Below are 20,733 nucleotides of genomic sequence, written 5' to 3' on the forward strand. Positions count from 1 at the left end.
CAAATGTGCAAACTCTTCTGACGTTCTCTTATGTGGTAAAGAAAACTTAGGGAAAATCTTTAATTATCTTAAACGTCTTCGAATAATAGATTCCTTTTGATGGTTTAAACTTCAACTCTGACAGACACTTCTCGGTCTTAGTAGCCCTTGTAAAGTATTTTGAATTTTTCAGCAACAACCACCACCCATTTACTTGAGCGAGCAATGCCAGTTCTAGGAATTAAGGTATGCCGTGTTCATTGTAAAATTAGATTTAACGATTTGTACATACTAATATTTTATATGTTCCATGTTTATGGTTTATATAAAAAATGCACTAGACGTATAAGTTGGAAGAAGGGCGTTACATGATTTATCATCTTAAAGTTTAAAATAATAAAAATACTATTATACCACTTGTAAAAATGGGTTTAAGAACTGTTATTGAGAAAAACTGAATAGCTACTCTTAAACTACGTTTGAAGGCAATACTGCGTCTGATCTTCAGGCCTACAGTTGCAGGAAATCCTGTAGTCTGTGGCCTGGTTTTCAGCATATCTCCTGCAACTGTTAACTTTCCAAAATCGTAAGGCTTGAAGACGAGATGTAGAGTATTATCTTGAAACATAATCTAGTCATTAAGAGTATGTATTGAAGTTTTCTCAATCAGAATTTTTAATCATACCTTTCTATGTGTTTTCATTATTTTAAGCCTGGACTACATCAGTCACCACACTAACATCACCTATGCTTATTTAATGTACGTATATGATCTCCGACTTACTATAGGGAAAGGACAGATTACTGAGGTGCAATGGCGCCTTTGCTCTGAGCCATTACACCTCGGTCAATAGTAAGTGAATTTTCCAGTGGGCCTCTTCTACTAGAACCTTGAGAAAATACTCTTTTACTGTTGACCCAAGGTAGGGCTGCCTTAAAAATGAGGACATTTGGGCAGAAAAATCCGGACTTTTGAGGATGCATTTTCCTATTTTACAAAACACAGCTTACATTTTCTTACTGTCTTTTCAAAAATGCCTAAGCCTTTAATAACAGTTTATTATGATAATTGGGTAATAATACAGTCACTGGCAAAGTAATAACATGTTAAATATTTTAATTGAATAGTTCAAATCCCTTAAATTATCAGAATTCGCACTTACCATTCTTATGCGGATTGCTTAATTCGTAAAAAATGATACACAAAAAATTTAATTATGATATGAATGGAAAAAATACTTTTTTTTTCTCAGCGTAATTTATTTGCTATTCTCTACATTTCTTTTATATTTTTACACTGATGCAATTTTTCTCTGTAAATCTGTATTTTTGGATAAATATGAGTGGGATTCTTTACACAGCATGTCACTGAAATTGAATTTTGTAAGCATTAGTCCCTTAATTGAATCCACAGTAAACGAATTTCTATCCTTAGACTACCGCATCTCCATCATTGAAAACAGTCTTTCAATAAATGCATTATGTGGTGGTATGTAAAAGAAAAATTGAGCAATTATTAACAGCTCTGTGAAAAACTCTTCATTCTTACAGTCGCTAAAATAATTAGCCCATCTTACATTACAAGGAACAGAAACATCAGTATCCATAATTTCCGCTACGATTTTTTAACTTACAAAGCTGATCAAAGCACTTCACATCATCCACACACACTCCTTTTGTATGAAGGTACCTAATTGTTGAAACCACACTATCCCATTCAAGTGGCTCTCTTAAAGACGTCCACCTGAATGAAGAAACTTCTTCCAGTGGTTTCAACCACATGTCCAAGTATTCAGTGCATGATGAATATAAGTTCTGGATATTTCTTCTGAAAACTCCACATTTCTCTGTATATCCTTCTTCTTGCCTCTTCTCCAACATTTCCTTCACTTTGAGGGAAATTAACTGACATTTACTTCTTTCTGACAGAATATCCCTTACGGAAGCAAGAGCTTCAATAACTTTTATCAAAGAATTGTCATTCCTTTCAATGCTCATTATATGTGAATTGAAGAGTGACATTACAGTTCGGCAATGAACAAGTGAAATTTCACTAAACTCATCTTCAAAAAAAGTTTTAAAATCTTGGGGGCATTTCTTGAAGAAAGACCTTAGGGCTGAATAAATACTTATAATCCTTTCAATTGGAAGTAATAGAGAAAGCAAGCGTGTTTTGCTATGATACAGGAATTTTTTATAGGTAACCTCTGTAAATTTGCATAATTTTTTTAGGTTTTCAACACGTACAGTGTAGACACTGAAATAAAAATCTTAAGAACAATGGAATCAATATCTACATCAATTGCATCTGCTCCATGCTGGATACAATTATACAGAATGTGGACAGGGCAGCCCACTCCTATTAGCGATCGACCAAATAATCTTTGTAATTTTGAAAATACATTATTCCCATTGTATCTCCGCACTCCTCCAAACATGGTGTTACAATTATCTCCACCAAATGCAATATTTTTCTTATCCAGGCCACTTTTACACAAGGTCTCATAAACATAGCCAGAAATAGTAGCTGTGGTCTCATCTGACTTGCTATTTAATTCTATTAGCTTAACCTTTGAGCCACCATTTATCCAGTCAAAAATGATATACAAGATTGGGAAATTTTAAGAAATCCACGATTAGTGGCGTCAGTGGAAACTCCAAAAAACTGTACATTCTGCAGGGACTTAACAACTTCAACTGAAATTAATTATTGCTTCAGTCTTTGTTTTTGCACAAGATAACCTCCTAGCAATATCTGAATCAGAGCATATCGACTTTAATAATTCTGCTGTACAAGACATCGATTTATCGCTGTGGTTATGCGCCACTGTACGAAAGGCAAGGGTTCCTTCAGCAACAAACTTGCATCAAGCCATTTGGGGGCTTTTACTAAAAAGTCTGTTACCTTGTTGCAACATTTTTCAAATCTAATGTTCTTATGTTTCTGGGCCGCAAACGATGCATTCCGCCTTCTCATCTACTCTTCCCTTTCGAAAATCTGGATATTTCATCCTCAAGTCGCCCGTAAACGTGCACTTCCTTTTCGGCATAATGGGTATTCCTGAATTTATGTAAATTAAGCAATTATTTTAATTTAAATAGTAGAAATAAAAAATAATTTGAGGAAGTTACTGATTACTTCATCAACTGATAATTAAGAAATATCGCATACAAAAACTGTGCTTACTCGTAAATAAATACGACGAATTGAAGCTGGATGAATCATATTGTTTATACGAACTGCTGAAAGAATAGAAAATGTGAGATCTCACTTAATTAGCATGAATTTCAGGTAAAATAAATAACGAGAGAAATTTTATTTTGAATTGTCTACTCACCACGAATGTAAAAGAGAATAAAAAAATGGAGTGAAAAAGTCAAACTGCATGAACAAAATTTCATTAACTCCAAACGCATGATAAACTTCTCAATGTTAAATGATAAACTCCTCAATCTGTATTGTTTACAGCCGGAAGTGGAGTTCTTGGGATTACTTCCGCAAAGCTGATTTGGTGTACGCCTTACAAATTTTACAATGCTAAGGATCAGGAGATTTTCAAATTTTAAGAACCAAAATTCCGGATATTTTCAATATTTTAGAAATTCCTCTCGGACAGTCCATGATACCTAAAAAATGAGGACATGTCCGGGAAAATGAGGACGGATGGTAGCTTTAACCCAGGGGAACCATGTGACCTTATTTTAGGGCACCTAAAATTATGTGCTCCGGGGCCCTATGCCTAAATCCGTCATTATACAGTATATAGCATTGGGGACCGTAACCTTTATAAGGACAGTTTGTATTTATGTTTTCTGGCCTTTAAAAAAGCTTTCGCAATTTCTTTCGGGTTAAAGGAATTAGCAACGTCGAATTCAGTCAGCATCATTGACAATCCATTGTTCAGTTTCTTCGCATTTCTTCAAACTCCCGTTTAATGTTTCTTCTTCCCTCTTTTATCATAAATATAAAATTTTCAGCCTTTGCAGTCATCTGCTGTCAAACTGACCCTGGTTACAGTTCAGCACACTTGCTCGCTTTCTCTATCACTTCTTCTTTTCCTATTCAGAAAACTTAAGTTTAATGAATTTAAATTTCGCTATGAGCTCATAACATATTTCCCTACACTAGTTATACTACTGTAGGTAGTTATACTACTGTAGGGAAAGATGCAACGGTTCCAACTGATTTATATATCATAGCCCGTTTCTCTCCAAATGAAACGGTTATTCAGTTTTGCAACAAGTGTTTCCGACAATGTTTACTAACGGTTTTTCTAGTAGTATGTAGGAAAAATTCATTTATTCATTTATGTGTCGTGAATAAAAGAGTTTACAGTTCATCTCATTGAAAAACAATGCCAGTCCTACGGCTTCTTAACGCGAATGCTTCGGATGATTGTGCACACTTTACACGTGAGCTATATGAGGCTTCAAAACGTCAGATACTAATCGTGCTACCTCCGACTGAAATGGGTATGTCCTTTCTGCTTTCGCGATGGACGACAGTGGTGGCAGCGGTAACTAGCGTAATATTTGCTCTCGGTGGCACCGGTGTTTCAATACTAATCTCTCCGTGCCTTTGGTCGCGACGTTGTAATTGCCATGAAGTGACAAAAGTGGTCGTAAAATTTTCTATTATGGATGCAGCCTTAAAGCCTTCTACTTGTTGGCAGTGCTGTCGAAGTCGACATGCACATCGGAGATCAAGTTGGTCAGATAGTATTGCATCAGGAGTAAGGTCAGTAAAATAATTCCTTACATAAAGAGTGGATGTCTGGGCAAGATGAAATTGTGTGGTAATATTTACCAACATCGTAAAAGGTGATGGTAATATAACCTGCGTAATACACTCCGATGGGATTTGGCTTTGCGTGCCATTGCTTGGATCATAAAATACTTCTGGTATAACATAGCGAGCAACCTCGAAACATTTGAAATTGATATTTCAGTGCCTAGGTCATGCATTTCTCCACACAGTCCTATTTCCTTCCTGAGTCTTCTTGAATTAGCAAAAGAAAAATATTCTTTGATAAGCAGCAATCAGCTGTTTGGCAGTAGCGTTACCATTCATAAGAAGATCCTTAGATATACTGATTTATTATAAAGTAATAATAAAGTAAATCGTAGCACATGTCTACACTGAATGCATGTTTATTTTGTTTTATGCTTTTATTTATTTATTTATTTAAATTATATTCATCCAAAGTTTTTCCATACACCATTTCATAAAATGAATAATTCATTATGGGATTTTAATGCTTATGTATAATAGTAAAGGAATCTCCTAAACGAAAATTTATCTGACCCCACGCATGGGTTAGCGTATGTATTACGCTATTTCTTGATTTTCAAAAAAATTCCGTTTTTATATATTTGGTACATTTTTCCTGATTTTTGCATCTTCATTTTCAAATTTCGAAAATGCAAAAAAATTAATGTGATCTACCAATGACACTAATGAAAATATTTGCGTTGTTATCCAGTGAATTTTAATGTGGTTATAGTTTTACAATGAACTTCGGGTTTTACAATGAAAACCCGAAGATAACATTACATTTTTAAGTGTTATATTCGTTATTTCTCAATTCCACGTTATCAGCGGCAACGAAGAAATAATGAAGGTGGAACAGAAAAGAGTGTTAATACAGCTTTTCCAGCCATATTTTATGGGTTTTTTTTTTATCAAAATTGTTGCAAAAAATATAATAATTTTAGCATGATGCAAGAAAGCAAGCTTTATACGGCATCAGCTAAAATGTAATAATAATAACTTCCCATTTCACCTATCCATTCCCTCCAAAAGTTTAAGTTCTTCCTTGAATTTATTTATGCTATTAACGTCTGCAATGACAGATGGAAGTTTGTTCCAGCAATCAACCACTTGCTGGCTAAAAGCAAATTTCCATACGTCTATACTGTGACTGTCTTTCCTCAGTTTCAATTTATGCCCCCTCAAGTGCATAATTTGAGCAAGAGAGAATTCTATCAGCATTCTGCTTGCTCAAAGCCTTCTATGCCTCAGTCAGGTCACCTTGCACATGCCTAGTCTCCAGATGCTGCAATTTACAGAACTTAAGCTTTTCTTGGTAAGGGCACCCCTTTGTTCTCCTCACTAAACTTGTTATCTTGTCTGTACTCATTTTAGCAAATCTACATCCTTCCTAAAATGAGGCCTCCAGACCTGGATGCAGTACGGAAGATGTGATCTGACCATTGCTTTATACAAAGGAATAATCACATTCTTATCCCTGCTAGCAAAATTCTTGTATATCATTGACAAAATCCCAAAAGGTTTCCAGACAGTCTGTTTGTACTGCTCAGAGAACTTTGTCTAACTGCACAATTACCCTCAGATCTTTTTTATTCTCCAGTACCCTGAGTGTAGTACCATACAGTTGATATGTTACTCTGGGGTTGCTGCTACCCATATATAGTATTTTGCATTTGTCAATGTTAAACTTCAGTTGACATTTCTCAGCCCATCTGCCCAACTTTTATAGATCCTGTTGCAGTAGCATACTGTCATTAACGATCCTCAACCTCTGTATCATCTGCAAACTTAGACATTAAGCCTAATATACTTTCATCAATATCATTGATAAATATAGAAAACAACAATGGGCCCAACACCAAACCCTGGGGGACTCCACTAATTCACAAAGAGTAGTGTCCATTGATTACCACTCTCTGCCTTCTTCTACTCTTTACCTATAGCAGCAACATGTCCTTAATGCCACACTGCTCTAATTTGTACAGTAGTCTTTTATGTGCAATAGTATCAAAAGCATTCCTGAAATCCAAGTACAGTATATGATATTAAAATTATTTTCTGCATCCACTTTCTTGGTCACCATATCGTAGTATCCAATCAAATCGGTTAAGCAAGATTTCCCCTTAACAAACCCATGCTGTGTTGGAACTATAACTGCAGTCTTGTCTAGATGATCCTGCATTACTTCTTTAACCAGTGACTCCATTATTTTCCCTGGAACAGAAGTTAAACTAACAGGTCTGTAATTACTTGTCACCCTTTGATCCACCTTTGTGAACTGGTTATACATTCTTATGTCTCGTCTGTGGGGACCTCCCCTGAATCCAAGAATGCTCTCATAATTATTGCTAAAGGTTAGCTTATCCCTTTTGCCAGCTTTTAGTATAGCTGGATAGATTCCATTAGCTCCAGGTGCCTTATTTACTTCTAGCTTCAACAAAAACAGGAAAGTAAAAGGTGACAGATTTGTTATTTCACAGATTACATCATTCCACATCATCTAAAATTTTTATTTTATAAAAAAAAAAAAAGATGATGATACACTGCTACTGTTGCATTCTGCCAATTAGAGAAAAAAAAAAAAAAAAAAAAACTCAAGAAAATATTTCTTGAGAGATGTTAAGGTTTCGTAAACATATATGCATACACATTACAGTTGCTCCAATGAAGCAAGGTAAAACTTTTCTTTTTTACTTTCTCTCAGTTATTAAAGAATAATATAACTCCCATTTAAAATTAGGTTTATTTTCGATATCCCCATCTGTAAAAACTTATTTACATGTGTGAACATATAATGCTGCTTTTGAGCTAATTAACAGTTTCACAATTGATTCTGACTTAAATTGACCCAAATTGTGACTTCAAGAGCATTATCACATCATTGCTGATGAAGATGAATAATATCTAGATGGTTCTATAAAATCCCTGGTTTCAAGTGCACTGATATGTATTATCCTGTATTATATGTTTTAATTTTTTTTTTAGAAAAAAGCAATTTTATATATAAAGTAGATGCAAAATATTTATTCAACTTGTCAAGATCATCAGTAGTTATGTCATTCATATCCTGTGGATCAGAGTGATTCATCCCTTTCTATTTTTTATGTTCTTTTGACTGACTAACATACATACGCAAAGAATTTTTTGCTACTTTTCTTTGCACTATTAGCCAGAGACTTCTAATAATCTGCCTTAGTATTCCTAACCCACTGAGTAACTTTTGCAGACTACTTTATACTCACTGTAGGCCTCTGTCCTCCAATAACACTAGCCAACAATTTTAAACTTCTTTTTTTGATAACATGAAAAAAATCAACTGATTTTGACTAAATCGCATGTGCTGAAAACGAAAATGACAGTAGAAAGTTCGTAGCACTTCACGTTTTCATGTTATCACTTCGTGCTCCTTTCTTTCAAAAAATTGTGAATTTTTACTTATCTAAAATGTACTTGACTACTTTTCTTGTAAATTAATTGCTTGAAATAGAAATGACGACCAGTAAACATTCCAAATGGATAAAAAATTAACATATTTAACTTTATAAACACCTATTTGGATTTAAGTAAGCAATTAACCCACAAAAGTGGAGGCAAAAATAGGAAATCGTACTACTTACAATTATTTTTTTCCTCTTATGAGCAGAATGATCCTCCCTTATCAGAAACCAGCGTCCTTGATATCTCTGCTCCATGGTATGGATATCTTGGTGGAATCATTCTCCCTGCTCGTCACTGACAGATCCCCAAGTTGCCCTGAAATAAGCCCAGATGTGAGTGTAGGAAGTGTACCTTCAGCAACATTTGGGATCCTAACTTTTGATAGTTATGCAACAATTCTTCTATCAACTCTTTATAGTTCTCTACTACTTTTTTATTTCCTAAAAACCTGCTAACAACAGGTCTGAAGGATTTCCATGCAGCTAATTCAGTGGCATTAAGTTTAGTTTCAAAGATTTCATCCTTTAAAAGCTGTCTAATTTGTGGGCCTAGGAATATACCCTCCTTCAACTTTGCATCACTAATTTTTGGAAACTGGCTTTTTAAGTACTCGAAACCTTCACTATTTACATTCAGAGCTTTTACAAAATTTTTCATGAGACCCAACTTAATGTGCAAAGGCGGAAGAAGCACCATTTCGGGTTTCATGAAAAGCATGCATTTGATGTTGAGTTTCCCGGGAACATATTCTTCTCTGATGAGCCATTCCTTCCCAATATAATGATGTTCTACTGCTCAACTATCCCATAAACACAGGAAACAACAATACTTAGTAAAACCACCCTGTAGTCCAAGCAACAAAGTGATTACTTTAAAATCACCACAGATTTTCCAGTAATATTTCTTATAGTCTTATTTCTTATTGCTATTAAGCATTTAATAGCAATGATGTGCTACCATTGGTTTCTTTCGTAGTCTCTGAATGATTCACTGGAACCGACATAACACTACTTTAAACTGTTTAGAATAATCAATGAATAATCTCCATTCTTCAGGATTGTGTTTAAATCCTAGTTCATCCATCAATCTGTTTACATCTTTGCAGACACAAAGAGGACCCTTCATTTGATAATAACCTGCAAACTTTTCATTTAGATTTCTAAACACAGAAATCCTCATTATTTTTGCCACAAATTCCACTGTTGCAACCTAGATCCTAATAGCTGAGCCTGTTACTTTGAAAGATTAAAATTCCCAACCAAATCATTAAGTTCACTGTGCTCAATCAAGTGTGAGGTTTTATCATTTTCAGGATTGTAACTAGAATCGGAAGATGTTGAGAGGATAGGTATGGGCTCTAGTGACTCTTGCTTTTCTTCTGAAATAGTGATTTCACAACTAGGTGGAGGAATAGGGAGCTTGTGTGTGTGTGTGTGTGTGTGTGTGTGTGGCACTGGTCTTATTGTGGACGGAAGGTTGAGGTATTTTATTTTAGCTCTGTTTTTTTCTTGAAAACCCCTTAGTATTTGTGAGGCAGAAATAATAATCTTTGATGTAACTTGTTGGTTCTCGCCAGTTCATTGGAACCACAAAAGGCATTTTAGAATTGTTCCCCTTCATCCATTCAGTCAGATTTACATAGCATGTTATACAGCACATGTGTGGTGCCCATCTTTTATCCTGATCACCCAATAAGAATAATAAGCTTGTTTCACCTTGTCTATGATCAGAGCCGGCCCGAGGGGGGTGCGAACGGTGCGAGCGCACAAGGCCCCGCGCCGCTGACTGATTTTGCAAAATAAAAATGGTTTCATTTTTTGTTTTGTTTTAATACTGTCGCACAATCTAGCGAAATCGCCATAAAATGGCCATATCTTTAATATACATAAGAAATAAAATGGCAATAATCATGTTATCAACATTATCTGAAAGCCCGCCAAGAATTCTCCAAAGAACACGGAAAAATATATTTTCTTTCAAATATCTCTCCTTACAAGTCGCTCAGACGTATGATTATGTGTTGCCAGCGTTTGCATAGTTATCGTACTCTAAAGGCTATATATATCACCGACTAGGTTTTCTCGGCCCTTTTTCGCTTTCTACCTTCGAGAGATCGAGTGAATTCGAAATTACTCAAAAAGTCGACTTAAATTTTCTTCTGAGAAAATTTTAAGTTAATAATACTGGTTTGACCAAGGCACTTATCCTGCAAAAGAATTCCAAAGCACAGTATATGAGCTGCGGAAGTCATAATTTGAATTTATTTCTTGGAGACATTTCAAAATCATCTTCTCTTGCAAATAATATTTTTGCAAGTTCTGTGATACGCTGGGATATATTAAAAAAGCACGTCAAACATCTTACTCCAAAACCACTGTCAGCAACGAGGTGGGAATGTCGCCTCGAAAGTGCGAAATCTGTGAGATACCAAGTACCACAATTTTCTCTAGCTTTGAAATACCTTTATGAACATAAAGGTATTTCAAACGTAGCTAGGTAGCTCTAACGCATAATTATATAGAGTAATACGCTTCACTGTTTCTATTAGATAGCGTAGTATTGACATTTAATTAATTTAATTTATTTATCTTATTAATTTAAAATAGCATGCCCCAAACTAGAGCAGCAAAGCAACGGGCACAAAGTGGCAGGAGTGCTGTGACTCGGGAGAGAACTGAGGGGGGTGATTCTCCAACGCATCACAGCCTAAAAAATTTGCAACTTGTAAAATGTTTGCCGAACTCTCTGGGACGGAACATGATATTGCCATGGGGGATCTCTTTGTGTGTGTGCGCAATGTAAGGAGTGTAAGGCAATAAGGCGACAACTCAGCATTCTTATGGGCCTATATGAGAGTTTGAAGGACAGGGTGGATGCCCTCGAAAGATCTAAATTGAGGGCCAATCAGGCTCTCAGCTGCCCACATCAACGCCAGAGCATGCACTTGGTCATCACGCAACACAGCGGCAACCCCAAGGCAGAATGCGCTGGTCCCACAGGAACTAGTAGTTGTTGGTGACTCTATTGTCAGAGAAACAGGGAACATGCTTTGTAAAAAGGATAGGTGGAACAGGACCAGGGTATGTCTGCCAGGGGCAAAGGTTGATGACGTTGTAGAATGGATATCATCTTTTAAGGGCACAAAAGGTGATATAGTTGTACACGTTGGCACTAATGATATTAAGAGTAGGAGACCAGCAGAATTACTTAACAAGTACAGGTCACTGCTGAACAAAAGCCGAGAATTAGGGTTGAATTTGAAAGTGTCTGCAATTCTGCCCAGACACGATAGGAGGGAGTATACGATGAGAGCCTTTTCGATCAATTCGGCCCTGGAAAGATTGTATACAAGGGTCAAGGGATAGAATTTTTTTCAGCCTGGTCTGTACTTTTTAACAGGAGAGATAGCTTCTACAGGGATGGGGTACACTTAAATAGAAAGGGTGCAAGAATATTTGCTAATGCTATCGAGGCAGTGTTAGGTGTGTCGGAAAACTGATAGCTTGGGGGGATACAAAGACTAATAGTTTAACAGTAGCCGTAAGCAGAGGTGAAGGTGATTCTTGCACAACTTCTATTAGAATAACTAGCGACCTGGAGCGAGGGTTGTTGGTGATTTCAGGGACGGATGGCAGTCATCCTGAAATAGGTGAGTATTTGGGATGTGTTAGGGTAACTAGGAATAGGAATAGGAGCATGTATGCCAATGCTAGAAGTATAGTAAATAAATTTGATGAATTTGAAGTGTTAGTCAAGACATCAAAGGCGGATATTGTTGGGATAGCAGAGACGTGGTGTCACACAGATATAAGGAATGCAGAACTGGAATTTGGGGAGTACAATGTGTACAGAAAGGATAGAAAAGGAGGAGGTGTTATGCTGTTAATAAAGAAAAACATAAACTCAAAAGAGGTGCACCCAGTTAATATAGATGAACAGTGCACTGTTGAGTCAGTTTGGCGTGACATAAGCACTGCGAAAGCAAAAATAAGAGTAGGAATGTGTTATAGGCCTCATGACTGGAATGAGTACAATAAACAATTATATAGAGAAAAAGAGTGGGCCAGTAAATCAGAATGTCTTATAATGGGGGATTTCAACTTTCCAGATATTGACTGGAACTTGTGGGTTGGTCACTCACACACTAGTCAGATTTTGTGGATTTATTGGATGATTGTTTTGTGCAGCAGCATGTTCGAGAGGCAACCAGAGAGATTAACACTCTTGATCTGGTTATCAGAAGTGATCATTCGTGTATTAAGAATTTGCAGATAAAGGAACCACTAGGTGGCAGTGATCACAGTGTACTGATGTGGGATTTACTTAAAGATATAATTACAATCAGGGGTAAAGGAAAGGGTTTTTGCTTCCGTAAAGGTGAGTACAGTGGTCTCAGAAAGTTTTTAAATTCTGTACAGTGTGATAAACTGACAATGTTACCAACAGTAACTTCTAAGTGGGAAGCATTCAAGAAATTATTCATGGATGCTACTAAAAGTTTCATACCTATTAAGAAATATTATTCAAGATTTAGGCCTAAATGGTTATCAAATGTACTAATGAGACTCGTAACAGAGAATAAAAATGCATGGGATGCATATAAATTATCAAGCGACTCAGAAGCCTATGGCAGATATAAGCTAGTCTGTAATCAGGTCACAAAGGAGGTTAGGCAGGCGAATCTACGAGAACTCCTTGGCAAAAGATGCTAAGAAAAACAGCAAGGATTTTTTTACTTATATAAACTCTAAAAGGAAGGGGATGAATCTGATTGGTCCACTTGACATCGATGGTTCGACTGTTGATGATCCTGCTCAGATAGAAAACAAACTGAATGAGTATTTTGCATCTACATTCACACAAGAGGAGTTATTAAGGTTTGAAAATGGCAGAAGGTTATCAGATTGTAGCAGGATACTTAATGATTTTGTAATAACTGAGAGCAAAGTGGAGGAGAAATTGTTGAAGTTAAACATAAGAAAAGCACCTGGGGTGGATGGGATCTATCCAGTTATATTGAAGGAGGCGGCAAAGCAACTAAGCAAACCCTTAGCCATAATTATGAGAGCATCCTTGGACTCGGGAGGTTCCCACGGATTGGAGATGTGCAAATGTATCCCCAATTCCCAAAAGGGGATCGAAGGGTGACATGAGTAATTACAGACCAGTTAGTTTAACTTCTGTTCCAGGTAAAATAATGGAGTCACTGGTTAAAGATGCATTGCAGGATCATCTAGGCAAGACTGCAGCAATAATTCAGACACAGCATGGGTTTGTTAAGGGAAAGTCTTGTCTGACAAATTTGATAGGATATTATGATGTGGTTACAAAGGAACTGGATGCAAAAAATAATTTTGATATCATATATTTGGATTTCAGGGAAGCTTTTGACACTGTTGCGCATGAAAGACTATTGTACAAATTGGAGCAGAATGGTATTAAGGGTAAGTTGCTACAATGGATAAAAGGATGGTTAAGTGAGAGAAGACAGAGGGTGGTAATCAATGGGTGCTGCTCTTCGTGGACTAATGTTATTAGTGGAGTCCCACAGGGTTCGGTGTTGGGTCCAATGTTGTTTTGTATATTTATCAATGGTGGTAGAAAATTAAAAAGACCTGGGAGTAATTGTGCAGGCAGATATGAAGTTTTCTGAGCAATGCAGACAGGCTGCCAGGGCAGGTCATGGGGTGTTGTCAATGGTATATAGGAATTTTGCTAGCAGGGAAAAGGAGGTGATTATCTCTCTGTATAAGGCAATGGTGGGGCCACGCCTTGAGTACTGCGTACAGGTCTGGAAGCCTCATTTTAGGAAGGATGTAGATTTACTTGATCGTGTACAGAGAAGAGCAGCAAGATTGGTGAGGGGAATGGAGGGATCCTCTTACCAAGAGAGGCTTAAGTTCTGCAATTTGCAGTGGCTGGAGACTAGACACCTGTGCGGTGATCTGATTGAGGTGTATAAGGCCTTGAGTGGGTTGAGCACGCTGAATTCTGATGGGATCCTTCCACTTGTTCAGATTACGAACCTAAGGGGGCATAAATTCAAATTAAGAAAAGACAGATATAGAATAGATGTGCGGAAATTTGCCTTTAGCCAGCGGGTGGTTAATTGCTGGAAGAAACTTCATCTGTCGTTGTGGAAGTTGATAGGTTGAATAAATTTAAGGAGGAACTGCACAGGCATTTGGAGGGAATGGTGTGATTTTTTTTTTTTTTTTTTTTTTTTCTGACTGATGCTGCATAAGCTCATACACATGCTTTCTTGCATCACATGCCACTACTACTACTACATACCAGTGACATGAAAACGAAATCCAATCAATCGAAAATAAACTTACTTCATTTGAATTTTTATGAAGTTTGGTCATTTGGTATGACATACTGAATGAAGTAAATATTGTGAGCAAGATATTTCAAAATTCAAATATAGATATCGGTATTGCAAATTCACATTTAAAAGGCCTTTTAAATTTTTTTGAACAGTATCGTGAATCGGGATTCAAATCTTCTTTAATAACTGCAAAGGAAATAGCTGAATAATTAAAAGTGACATCTGAATTTAAGAATCAAAGAACTGGACGAAAAACAAAGCAATTTTGTTATGAAGGAACTGATCAGCTTATTTCATCAGGAGAAGAATATTTCAGAATTCAATATTTTCTAGTCATAATCGATAGTGTGATTATTTCTTTTAAGAAAAGATTCGAAATTTATCACGAAAATGAAACATCATATGGTTTTTTATATAATTCGGATAAATATTCAAAAACTGACTGAAAACGATCTTTTTAAATGTTGCAAAGACTTAAATGCGACTTTGCAAGATGATATTGATTGCATTGATTTATTTAATGAAATTAAAATTTGTCGTCGAGTTTTGCCTTCCAGGATCACAATGTTACAAATATTACAATATTTACTGAAAAATAATTTATTTGAATTGTATCCAAATTTTGTTACTGTTCTGAAAATTATATTAACCTTACCAATTACCGTCGCATCTGCAGAAAGATCTTTCTCAAGATTGAAAATAATAAAAAATTACTTGAGATCTAGCATTAGTCAAGAACGATTTACCTCCTTAGTCATTTTATCTATCGAATCCGAAATAGCCAAAAAACTAAATTATGATATTATCAACGAATTTGCTATAAAACATGTTTTATAGCAAATTTACACGCATTAAATGTTAATTTTATTAAAATAATTTAATTATTTATCATTTTCGTGTAATCCTTACTAAACCAATTTGTGCAATGTAATAAATATCAAAATGCAATAAATTAATTTGTTGTACGAAATTTGTATCAAGGCCCCGCAAGTCAACTTTGCACCGGGTCCCGCTTTTGTTAGGGCCGGCCCTGTCTATGATTGATCGACGTTGCTACTTCACTGTAAATTGTCCACATACATAGCAAAAATTGTTTGCCGAATTAACTCATGCACGCCATTTTCCCTCCTTTTCACAAATTTTCACAAGACCAAAAGGGAACTTTAAAACACCACAAACAACCTACCACTAGATCTTACAAATCAAAACTAACCCCAAAAATGTACATTTAAGGGCTAAAGACAGCTTGTAAACAAGTTGTCTTTTATTATTTTTATTATTATTATTAGCCATATGGTGCAAGGAAGCCTGAGGCTTATGCTGCACCAGCCAAAAAAATTATGAGTAACCCTGAGAGAGAGAGAGAGAGAGAGAGAGAGAGTGTCAGAAGTAGAAGGGAATCATCAAGAAAGAGAAGAATGATGATATCCAGCTCAGGACCCTGGGTGTGCCAAGCCCATACTCACAAGATGTGAGCCCCTGGGGGAGACTCCTGGCCAGCAGAAATATAGTAGGGTCCAAATGTGCTACTACCGCATAATAAGGATTATAGCAATATAACTCAGAGTGGCCACTCCTTATGGCAATAAAACTAAAAAGAAACACAGATGTCTCTTTTGTTACAATAAATTCAAGTGGGAAAGGTACAGAGTGCAATGTTGAACAATTTCATTGATTTTGAAGCTATTTACATTTTTTTAAAACTATTTTTTGCATTTTTATAAAAAAACGTGACAGGATAGAAACTTTTTACTGTCATATTCGTAATCAGCACATACAAATTAACAAAAAATGCTTGCTTTCACCCATGTTAGCAAAACCTTGTTGACCAGTGTAATTTATAATCAACCCATATATTTTTCTTCTCTGCCACCAGCCTCATCAGTTCTACATTTAGTTCTAAAATTTATAAATATAACTTAATTTAATTATTTAAATGAATATTATTATATAATAAAAATATTATATAAATTTATTTTTAATATAATAAAAATATAATGAAAAAAATTTTTTTTCATTTAATATCAAAAATATTGACATTAATATATACTACAGAAATTTACTTTAAAAATTCATTGTTGAATAAAGTAAGTTTAGTTGAATAAAGTAAGTTCTTGCTTGCTGAACATTCATCAGTAAGCAAGCCACCTATGGCACTTCAACACCTTATACTGATTCCGTATAGAATATATTAAAGTCAAATGAGTTGTTCCTTCTTAATTTTTTTTTCCCCTCTTTATTTTTTAATGGACAACTGTTTTCAGTTCACCAGCTGATGGAAACATTATAATTTACAGATATTTTCACAATAGCAAAATAAACTCAGAATTAAACATGAAATAAAAAGAAATTCTGTATATTGTTTTGATTGTTTTCTGAAGAGTGATTTTTCTTTTTATGCCTTTTGAAGAATTTGATGAGGTTATCTTTTGATATAAACACATTATCTTATATAGCGACCTTGGCAACACTGTGCAATTCTCCCCTTCTATAGTTTAAGAATAGTAGATAAGTGAGTGCAAATAAAAACATCTTCAAATTATTCTGCTTTAATGTATGTATTATTAACAGGGTATTAACAATTCAACTGATAAATAATGCCAGATAAAATGAATGCAACATAAGTATTTTCCAATAAATTACTTATTAAGAATGAGTAAAAATTTTTTTGATAATATGCTTGATCTAATGAATGTTAACAATAATTATGAAATTGAATAATTGAAATCAGCCGCATACACTTTTAAAGTCTGCATTCAATTGAAGAATTGAATGCAGTCTTTAAGGGTGATTGTTTGGTAATATAATCTGATTTTGCTGATTTGAGAGGGGGGGGGAGCCTTGAGCATCCTTTAATTTTCCATTGTTTCTATTTCTTTTGGCAGTTGGTGTGTGTGTGTGGGGGGGGGTCAACTTGGAAGAGAACAGTCCTCTTCCCCAAGAAATAATAATGATCAAACAGATTAAGTGATTTTTGCTTGATAGGAATCTATATAAATCTCACTCTTCTATAAATATGCATTCTAGATGTTTTATACAAATCCCAAAATGTTAACATATTATTTATTTTTTTAATCTATGCAGATGACTTCAGTGTTATCCCACTTCTGATAAACCGTGGATAGTTTTAAAGCACTGTAAGCAAACTAGTATAGTCATCTTTGAAAACAGAAAAATCATGTGCTGTCATTTTCTTGTGTGTATTGTAATTAGCATTAGTAGAGGCCTTTGATGCAAGAAAGCAAGCTTATGCAGCATCAGCCAAAAAAAAAAAAATAATAAAAAATAACCACTTCCACTTCACCCCCTCCCCCCCTCTGTTCGTTCGAAATACCTGTCCAGCTGAGCCTTAAATTTATTTAGGCTATCAACTTCCATGACAAGGGATGAAAGTCTATTCCACCAACCAACCACCCGCTGGCTAAAGGCAAATTTCCGCACGTCTATCCTACATCTGTCTTTCCTCAATTTGAATTTATGCCTTCTCAAGTGATTATTCTGAGCAAGAGGAAGAATCCCATCAGCATTGAGCATGCTCAAACCATTCAAGGCTTTATATACCTCTATCAGATCACCTCGCTGGTGCCTAGTCTCCAGACACTGTAATTTGCAAAACTTAAGCCTTTCTTCATAAGGGGATTGGGATAGGATTGGGGACCGTAACCTTTATAAGGACAGTTTATATTTATGTTTTCTGGCCCCTTTGTTCCATTCAGTAATCTTGTTACCCTTCTCTGTACTTGTTCCAGCAGCTCTACATCCTTCTTGAAATGAGGCCTCCAGGCCTGTATACAGTACTCTAGGTGTGGCCTGACCATTGCCTTATACAAGGGAATAATCACCTCCTTATCCCTGCTAGAAAAATTCCTATATATCATTGAACTTCATATCTACCTGCACAACCAACCCCAGGTCCCTTTCATTCTCTACCACTGTCAGTGTAGTACCACAGAGTTGATACGTTGCTCTGGGGTTGCTATTTCCCATATGTAGTACTTTACATTTGTCAATGTTAAACTTCATTTGCCACCTCTCAGCCCATCTGCTCAACCTTTCCAGATCCTGTTGCAGCAGCATAGTGTCAGTAGTGTCCTTGACAACCCTGCTAACCTTCGTATCGTCTGCAAACTTGGACATTAAGCTTGATATACCATCATCAATATCATTTATAAATGCAGAAAACAATAATGGACCCAACACTGAACCCTGAGGGACTCCACTAATAACATTAGTCCACGATGAGCAGTGTCCATTGATTACCACTCTCTGTCTTCTCCCCCTCAACCACCTCTTTATCCATAGCAGCAATTTGCCTCCAATGCCACACTGCTCCAATTTGTGCAGCAGTCTTCCATGTGCAACAGTATCAAAAGCCTTTCTAAGATCCAAGTATATAATGTCAAAGTTATTCCCTGCATCCAGTTAAATGTTTCCATATCTCTTACTAGTCTATGAAAATAGCTTTATGTTATCTTTATAAGTAGTGGATTCTTTCAGTGCATATATGCAGTCAATGCCACGTTTCACCCACAAGCTCTCTCTATAGACACTCTGGCTTTTAATCAAGTTATTATTCATCTTTATATCTTTCCTATCTGTCCCTTTTAATTGACTATACCTCCCAGGTCTTGTATCCACTTCATTCTGTGTTTTGAAACTTGAGATGATTTACAAATTTTGTCAAGTATCTAAGCTGTCACAATGGAATTGAATTCCATAATGGTGATACTAGAAATATCACTTCCTTAATTATCACACTTCATAAGAAAAGTCCACCTTCTGTTCATTGGATCTCTCTCTCTCTCCCTCCCCCCCTCCCCCTCACCCCATCCTGTATTTCTCCTCTGTTTCTCCTCTTCTCTCTTTCTCCCTTCACCACTCTTTCTTTCCTCACCCCTCACTCTTGAAATGATTATGAAATTTAAAAGTTCTCAAAATTATAGAATCATATGTCAATTATAATGAAAATTGATTTCTGTGCAGCTTTTATATATACAGTCGAAGCTCTATATAATAACCCCCCCCCCCCCAGAGGAATGAGAAAACAGTTATGTCGGAAGGACGTTATATCGATTGTTCATAAAATAGCATTAGGTTAATGAGAAATTGGCCGGGACCAATCACATGGGACATAACGTGCGGAGCATTAAAAAGAGGGTCGCTATAAAGAGCTTAGACTGTAGTATCCAATATATGTATATGTAATTGATAAATAACCCAAGTAATAATTCAATTAGAAAGTTTAATAAAAGACTGACACTTGAAATATTTTAATTAGTTTATTGGTATGAAAAGAATTGCTATGTTAAACCCAACCTTGATAACAACAACAGAAATCTGGCTGTCTTTCAAATTTCTGTGTTTATATCTGTCTGATGGCCTGGGTTTTGAGTTCTATAAAATTATATACAAAGAGAAATAACACAGGATGACATAATACCACATGAACTCAATTTATAGCTAAATTTAAAGTGATCTGAATATTAATATACAGTAGGCCCTCGATTTAATGGACCCCAATTTAACAGACAAATTTCTGTCCTAAAAGAAAATTTTAGAATCTGTTTGTATCTGATAGCATCGCACATCAGGCAGATGTGCTGAAAATTCCTTATAATGAAATAAAGGCTGTTTTACTGCTAGATAATGCACCTGCTTACCCTAATGCTGAGAGCTTAGTTAGCAGGAATGGGAGAATTAAATGTGTTTTTCTGCCTCCTAACATTACTTCACTGATACAGTCGATGGATCAGGGTGTAATTGTTGCTTGTAAGAAGGTGTATAAGAAGTTTTTGGAAGAGGTGTGGTTGTTTTGGAAGAAACAGAAGACGATACAGGAGGCACCAAGACACTGCAAAATTTACATTCATGCAACATCAGATCTGTTATCTTCAACTTTTAGCAGCTGCACAGAAAGATATGAGGATTACTACCTTGGCCGATGCTTGAAAGAAGTTGTACGATGTAGAACCTGAAAATGACTTTGAGGGATTTGAGGCGTCTAATTTTCGGGACACTCTTCTGAGGGCCAGCAACAAAAATGCAACCGAGAATGATGTGGAACAGTGGTTCAAAAATGATGAAGGTGATCTAGGCTATCAAATTTTTTCTGAGGTAGAAATTGCAGAAAATGTTTTTCATGGAGAACAAGAGGACAGTAATGATGACAAAGAATCAGTTGCACCTCATCCTAAATCGTCTGCTTTAAGACGAC

At 35.9% G+C, this 20,733-nt stretch overlaps 1 protein-coding gene across 3 annotated transcripts in view; it reads left to right on the forward strand.

Moving 5' to 3' along the window:
• The window catches only part of LOC150091743 (triple functional domain protein-like), a 402,788-nt gene that overhangs the window by 201,810 nt on the left and 180,245 nt on the right, over window positions 1–20,733 (forward strand). Inside the window, exon 1 of one of the 3 annotated variants that reach the window (XM_090376801.1) lies at window positions 4,563–4,717. The exons of the other annotated variants lie outside the window; for them this stretch is intronic. Coding sequence (XP_090232927.1) covers window positions 4,617–4,717 — 101 coding nt within the window. The 5' untranslated portion in view covers window positions 4,563–4,616. Of the gene's footprint in view, window positions 1–4,562; window positions 4,718–20,733 lie in introns of those variants that run through there. 3 annotated transcript variants of the gene reach the window in all.

The sequence above is a fragment of the Mastigoproctus giganteus genome, chromosome 1 (assembly GCF_048544385.1).
Source record: "Mastigoproctus giganteus isolate SK-2022 chromosome 1, ASM4854438v1, whole genome shotgun sequence".
NCBI lineage: Eukaryota > Metazoa > Arthropoda > Arachnida > Uropygi > Thelyphonidae > Mastigoproctus > Mastigoproctus giganteus.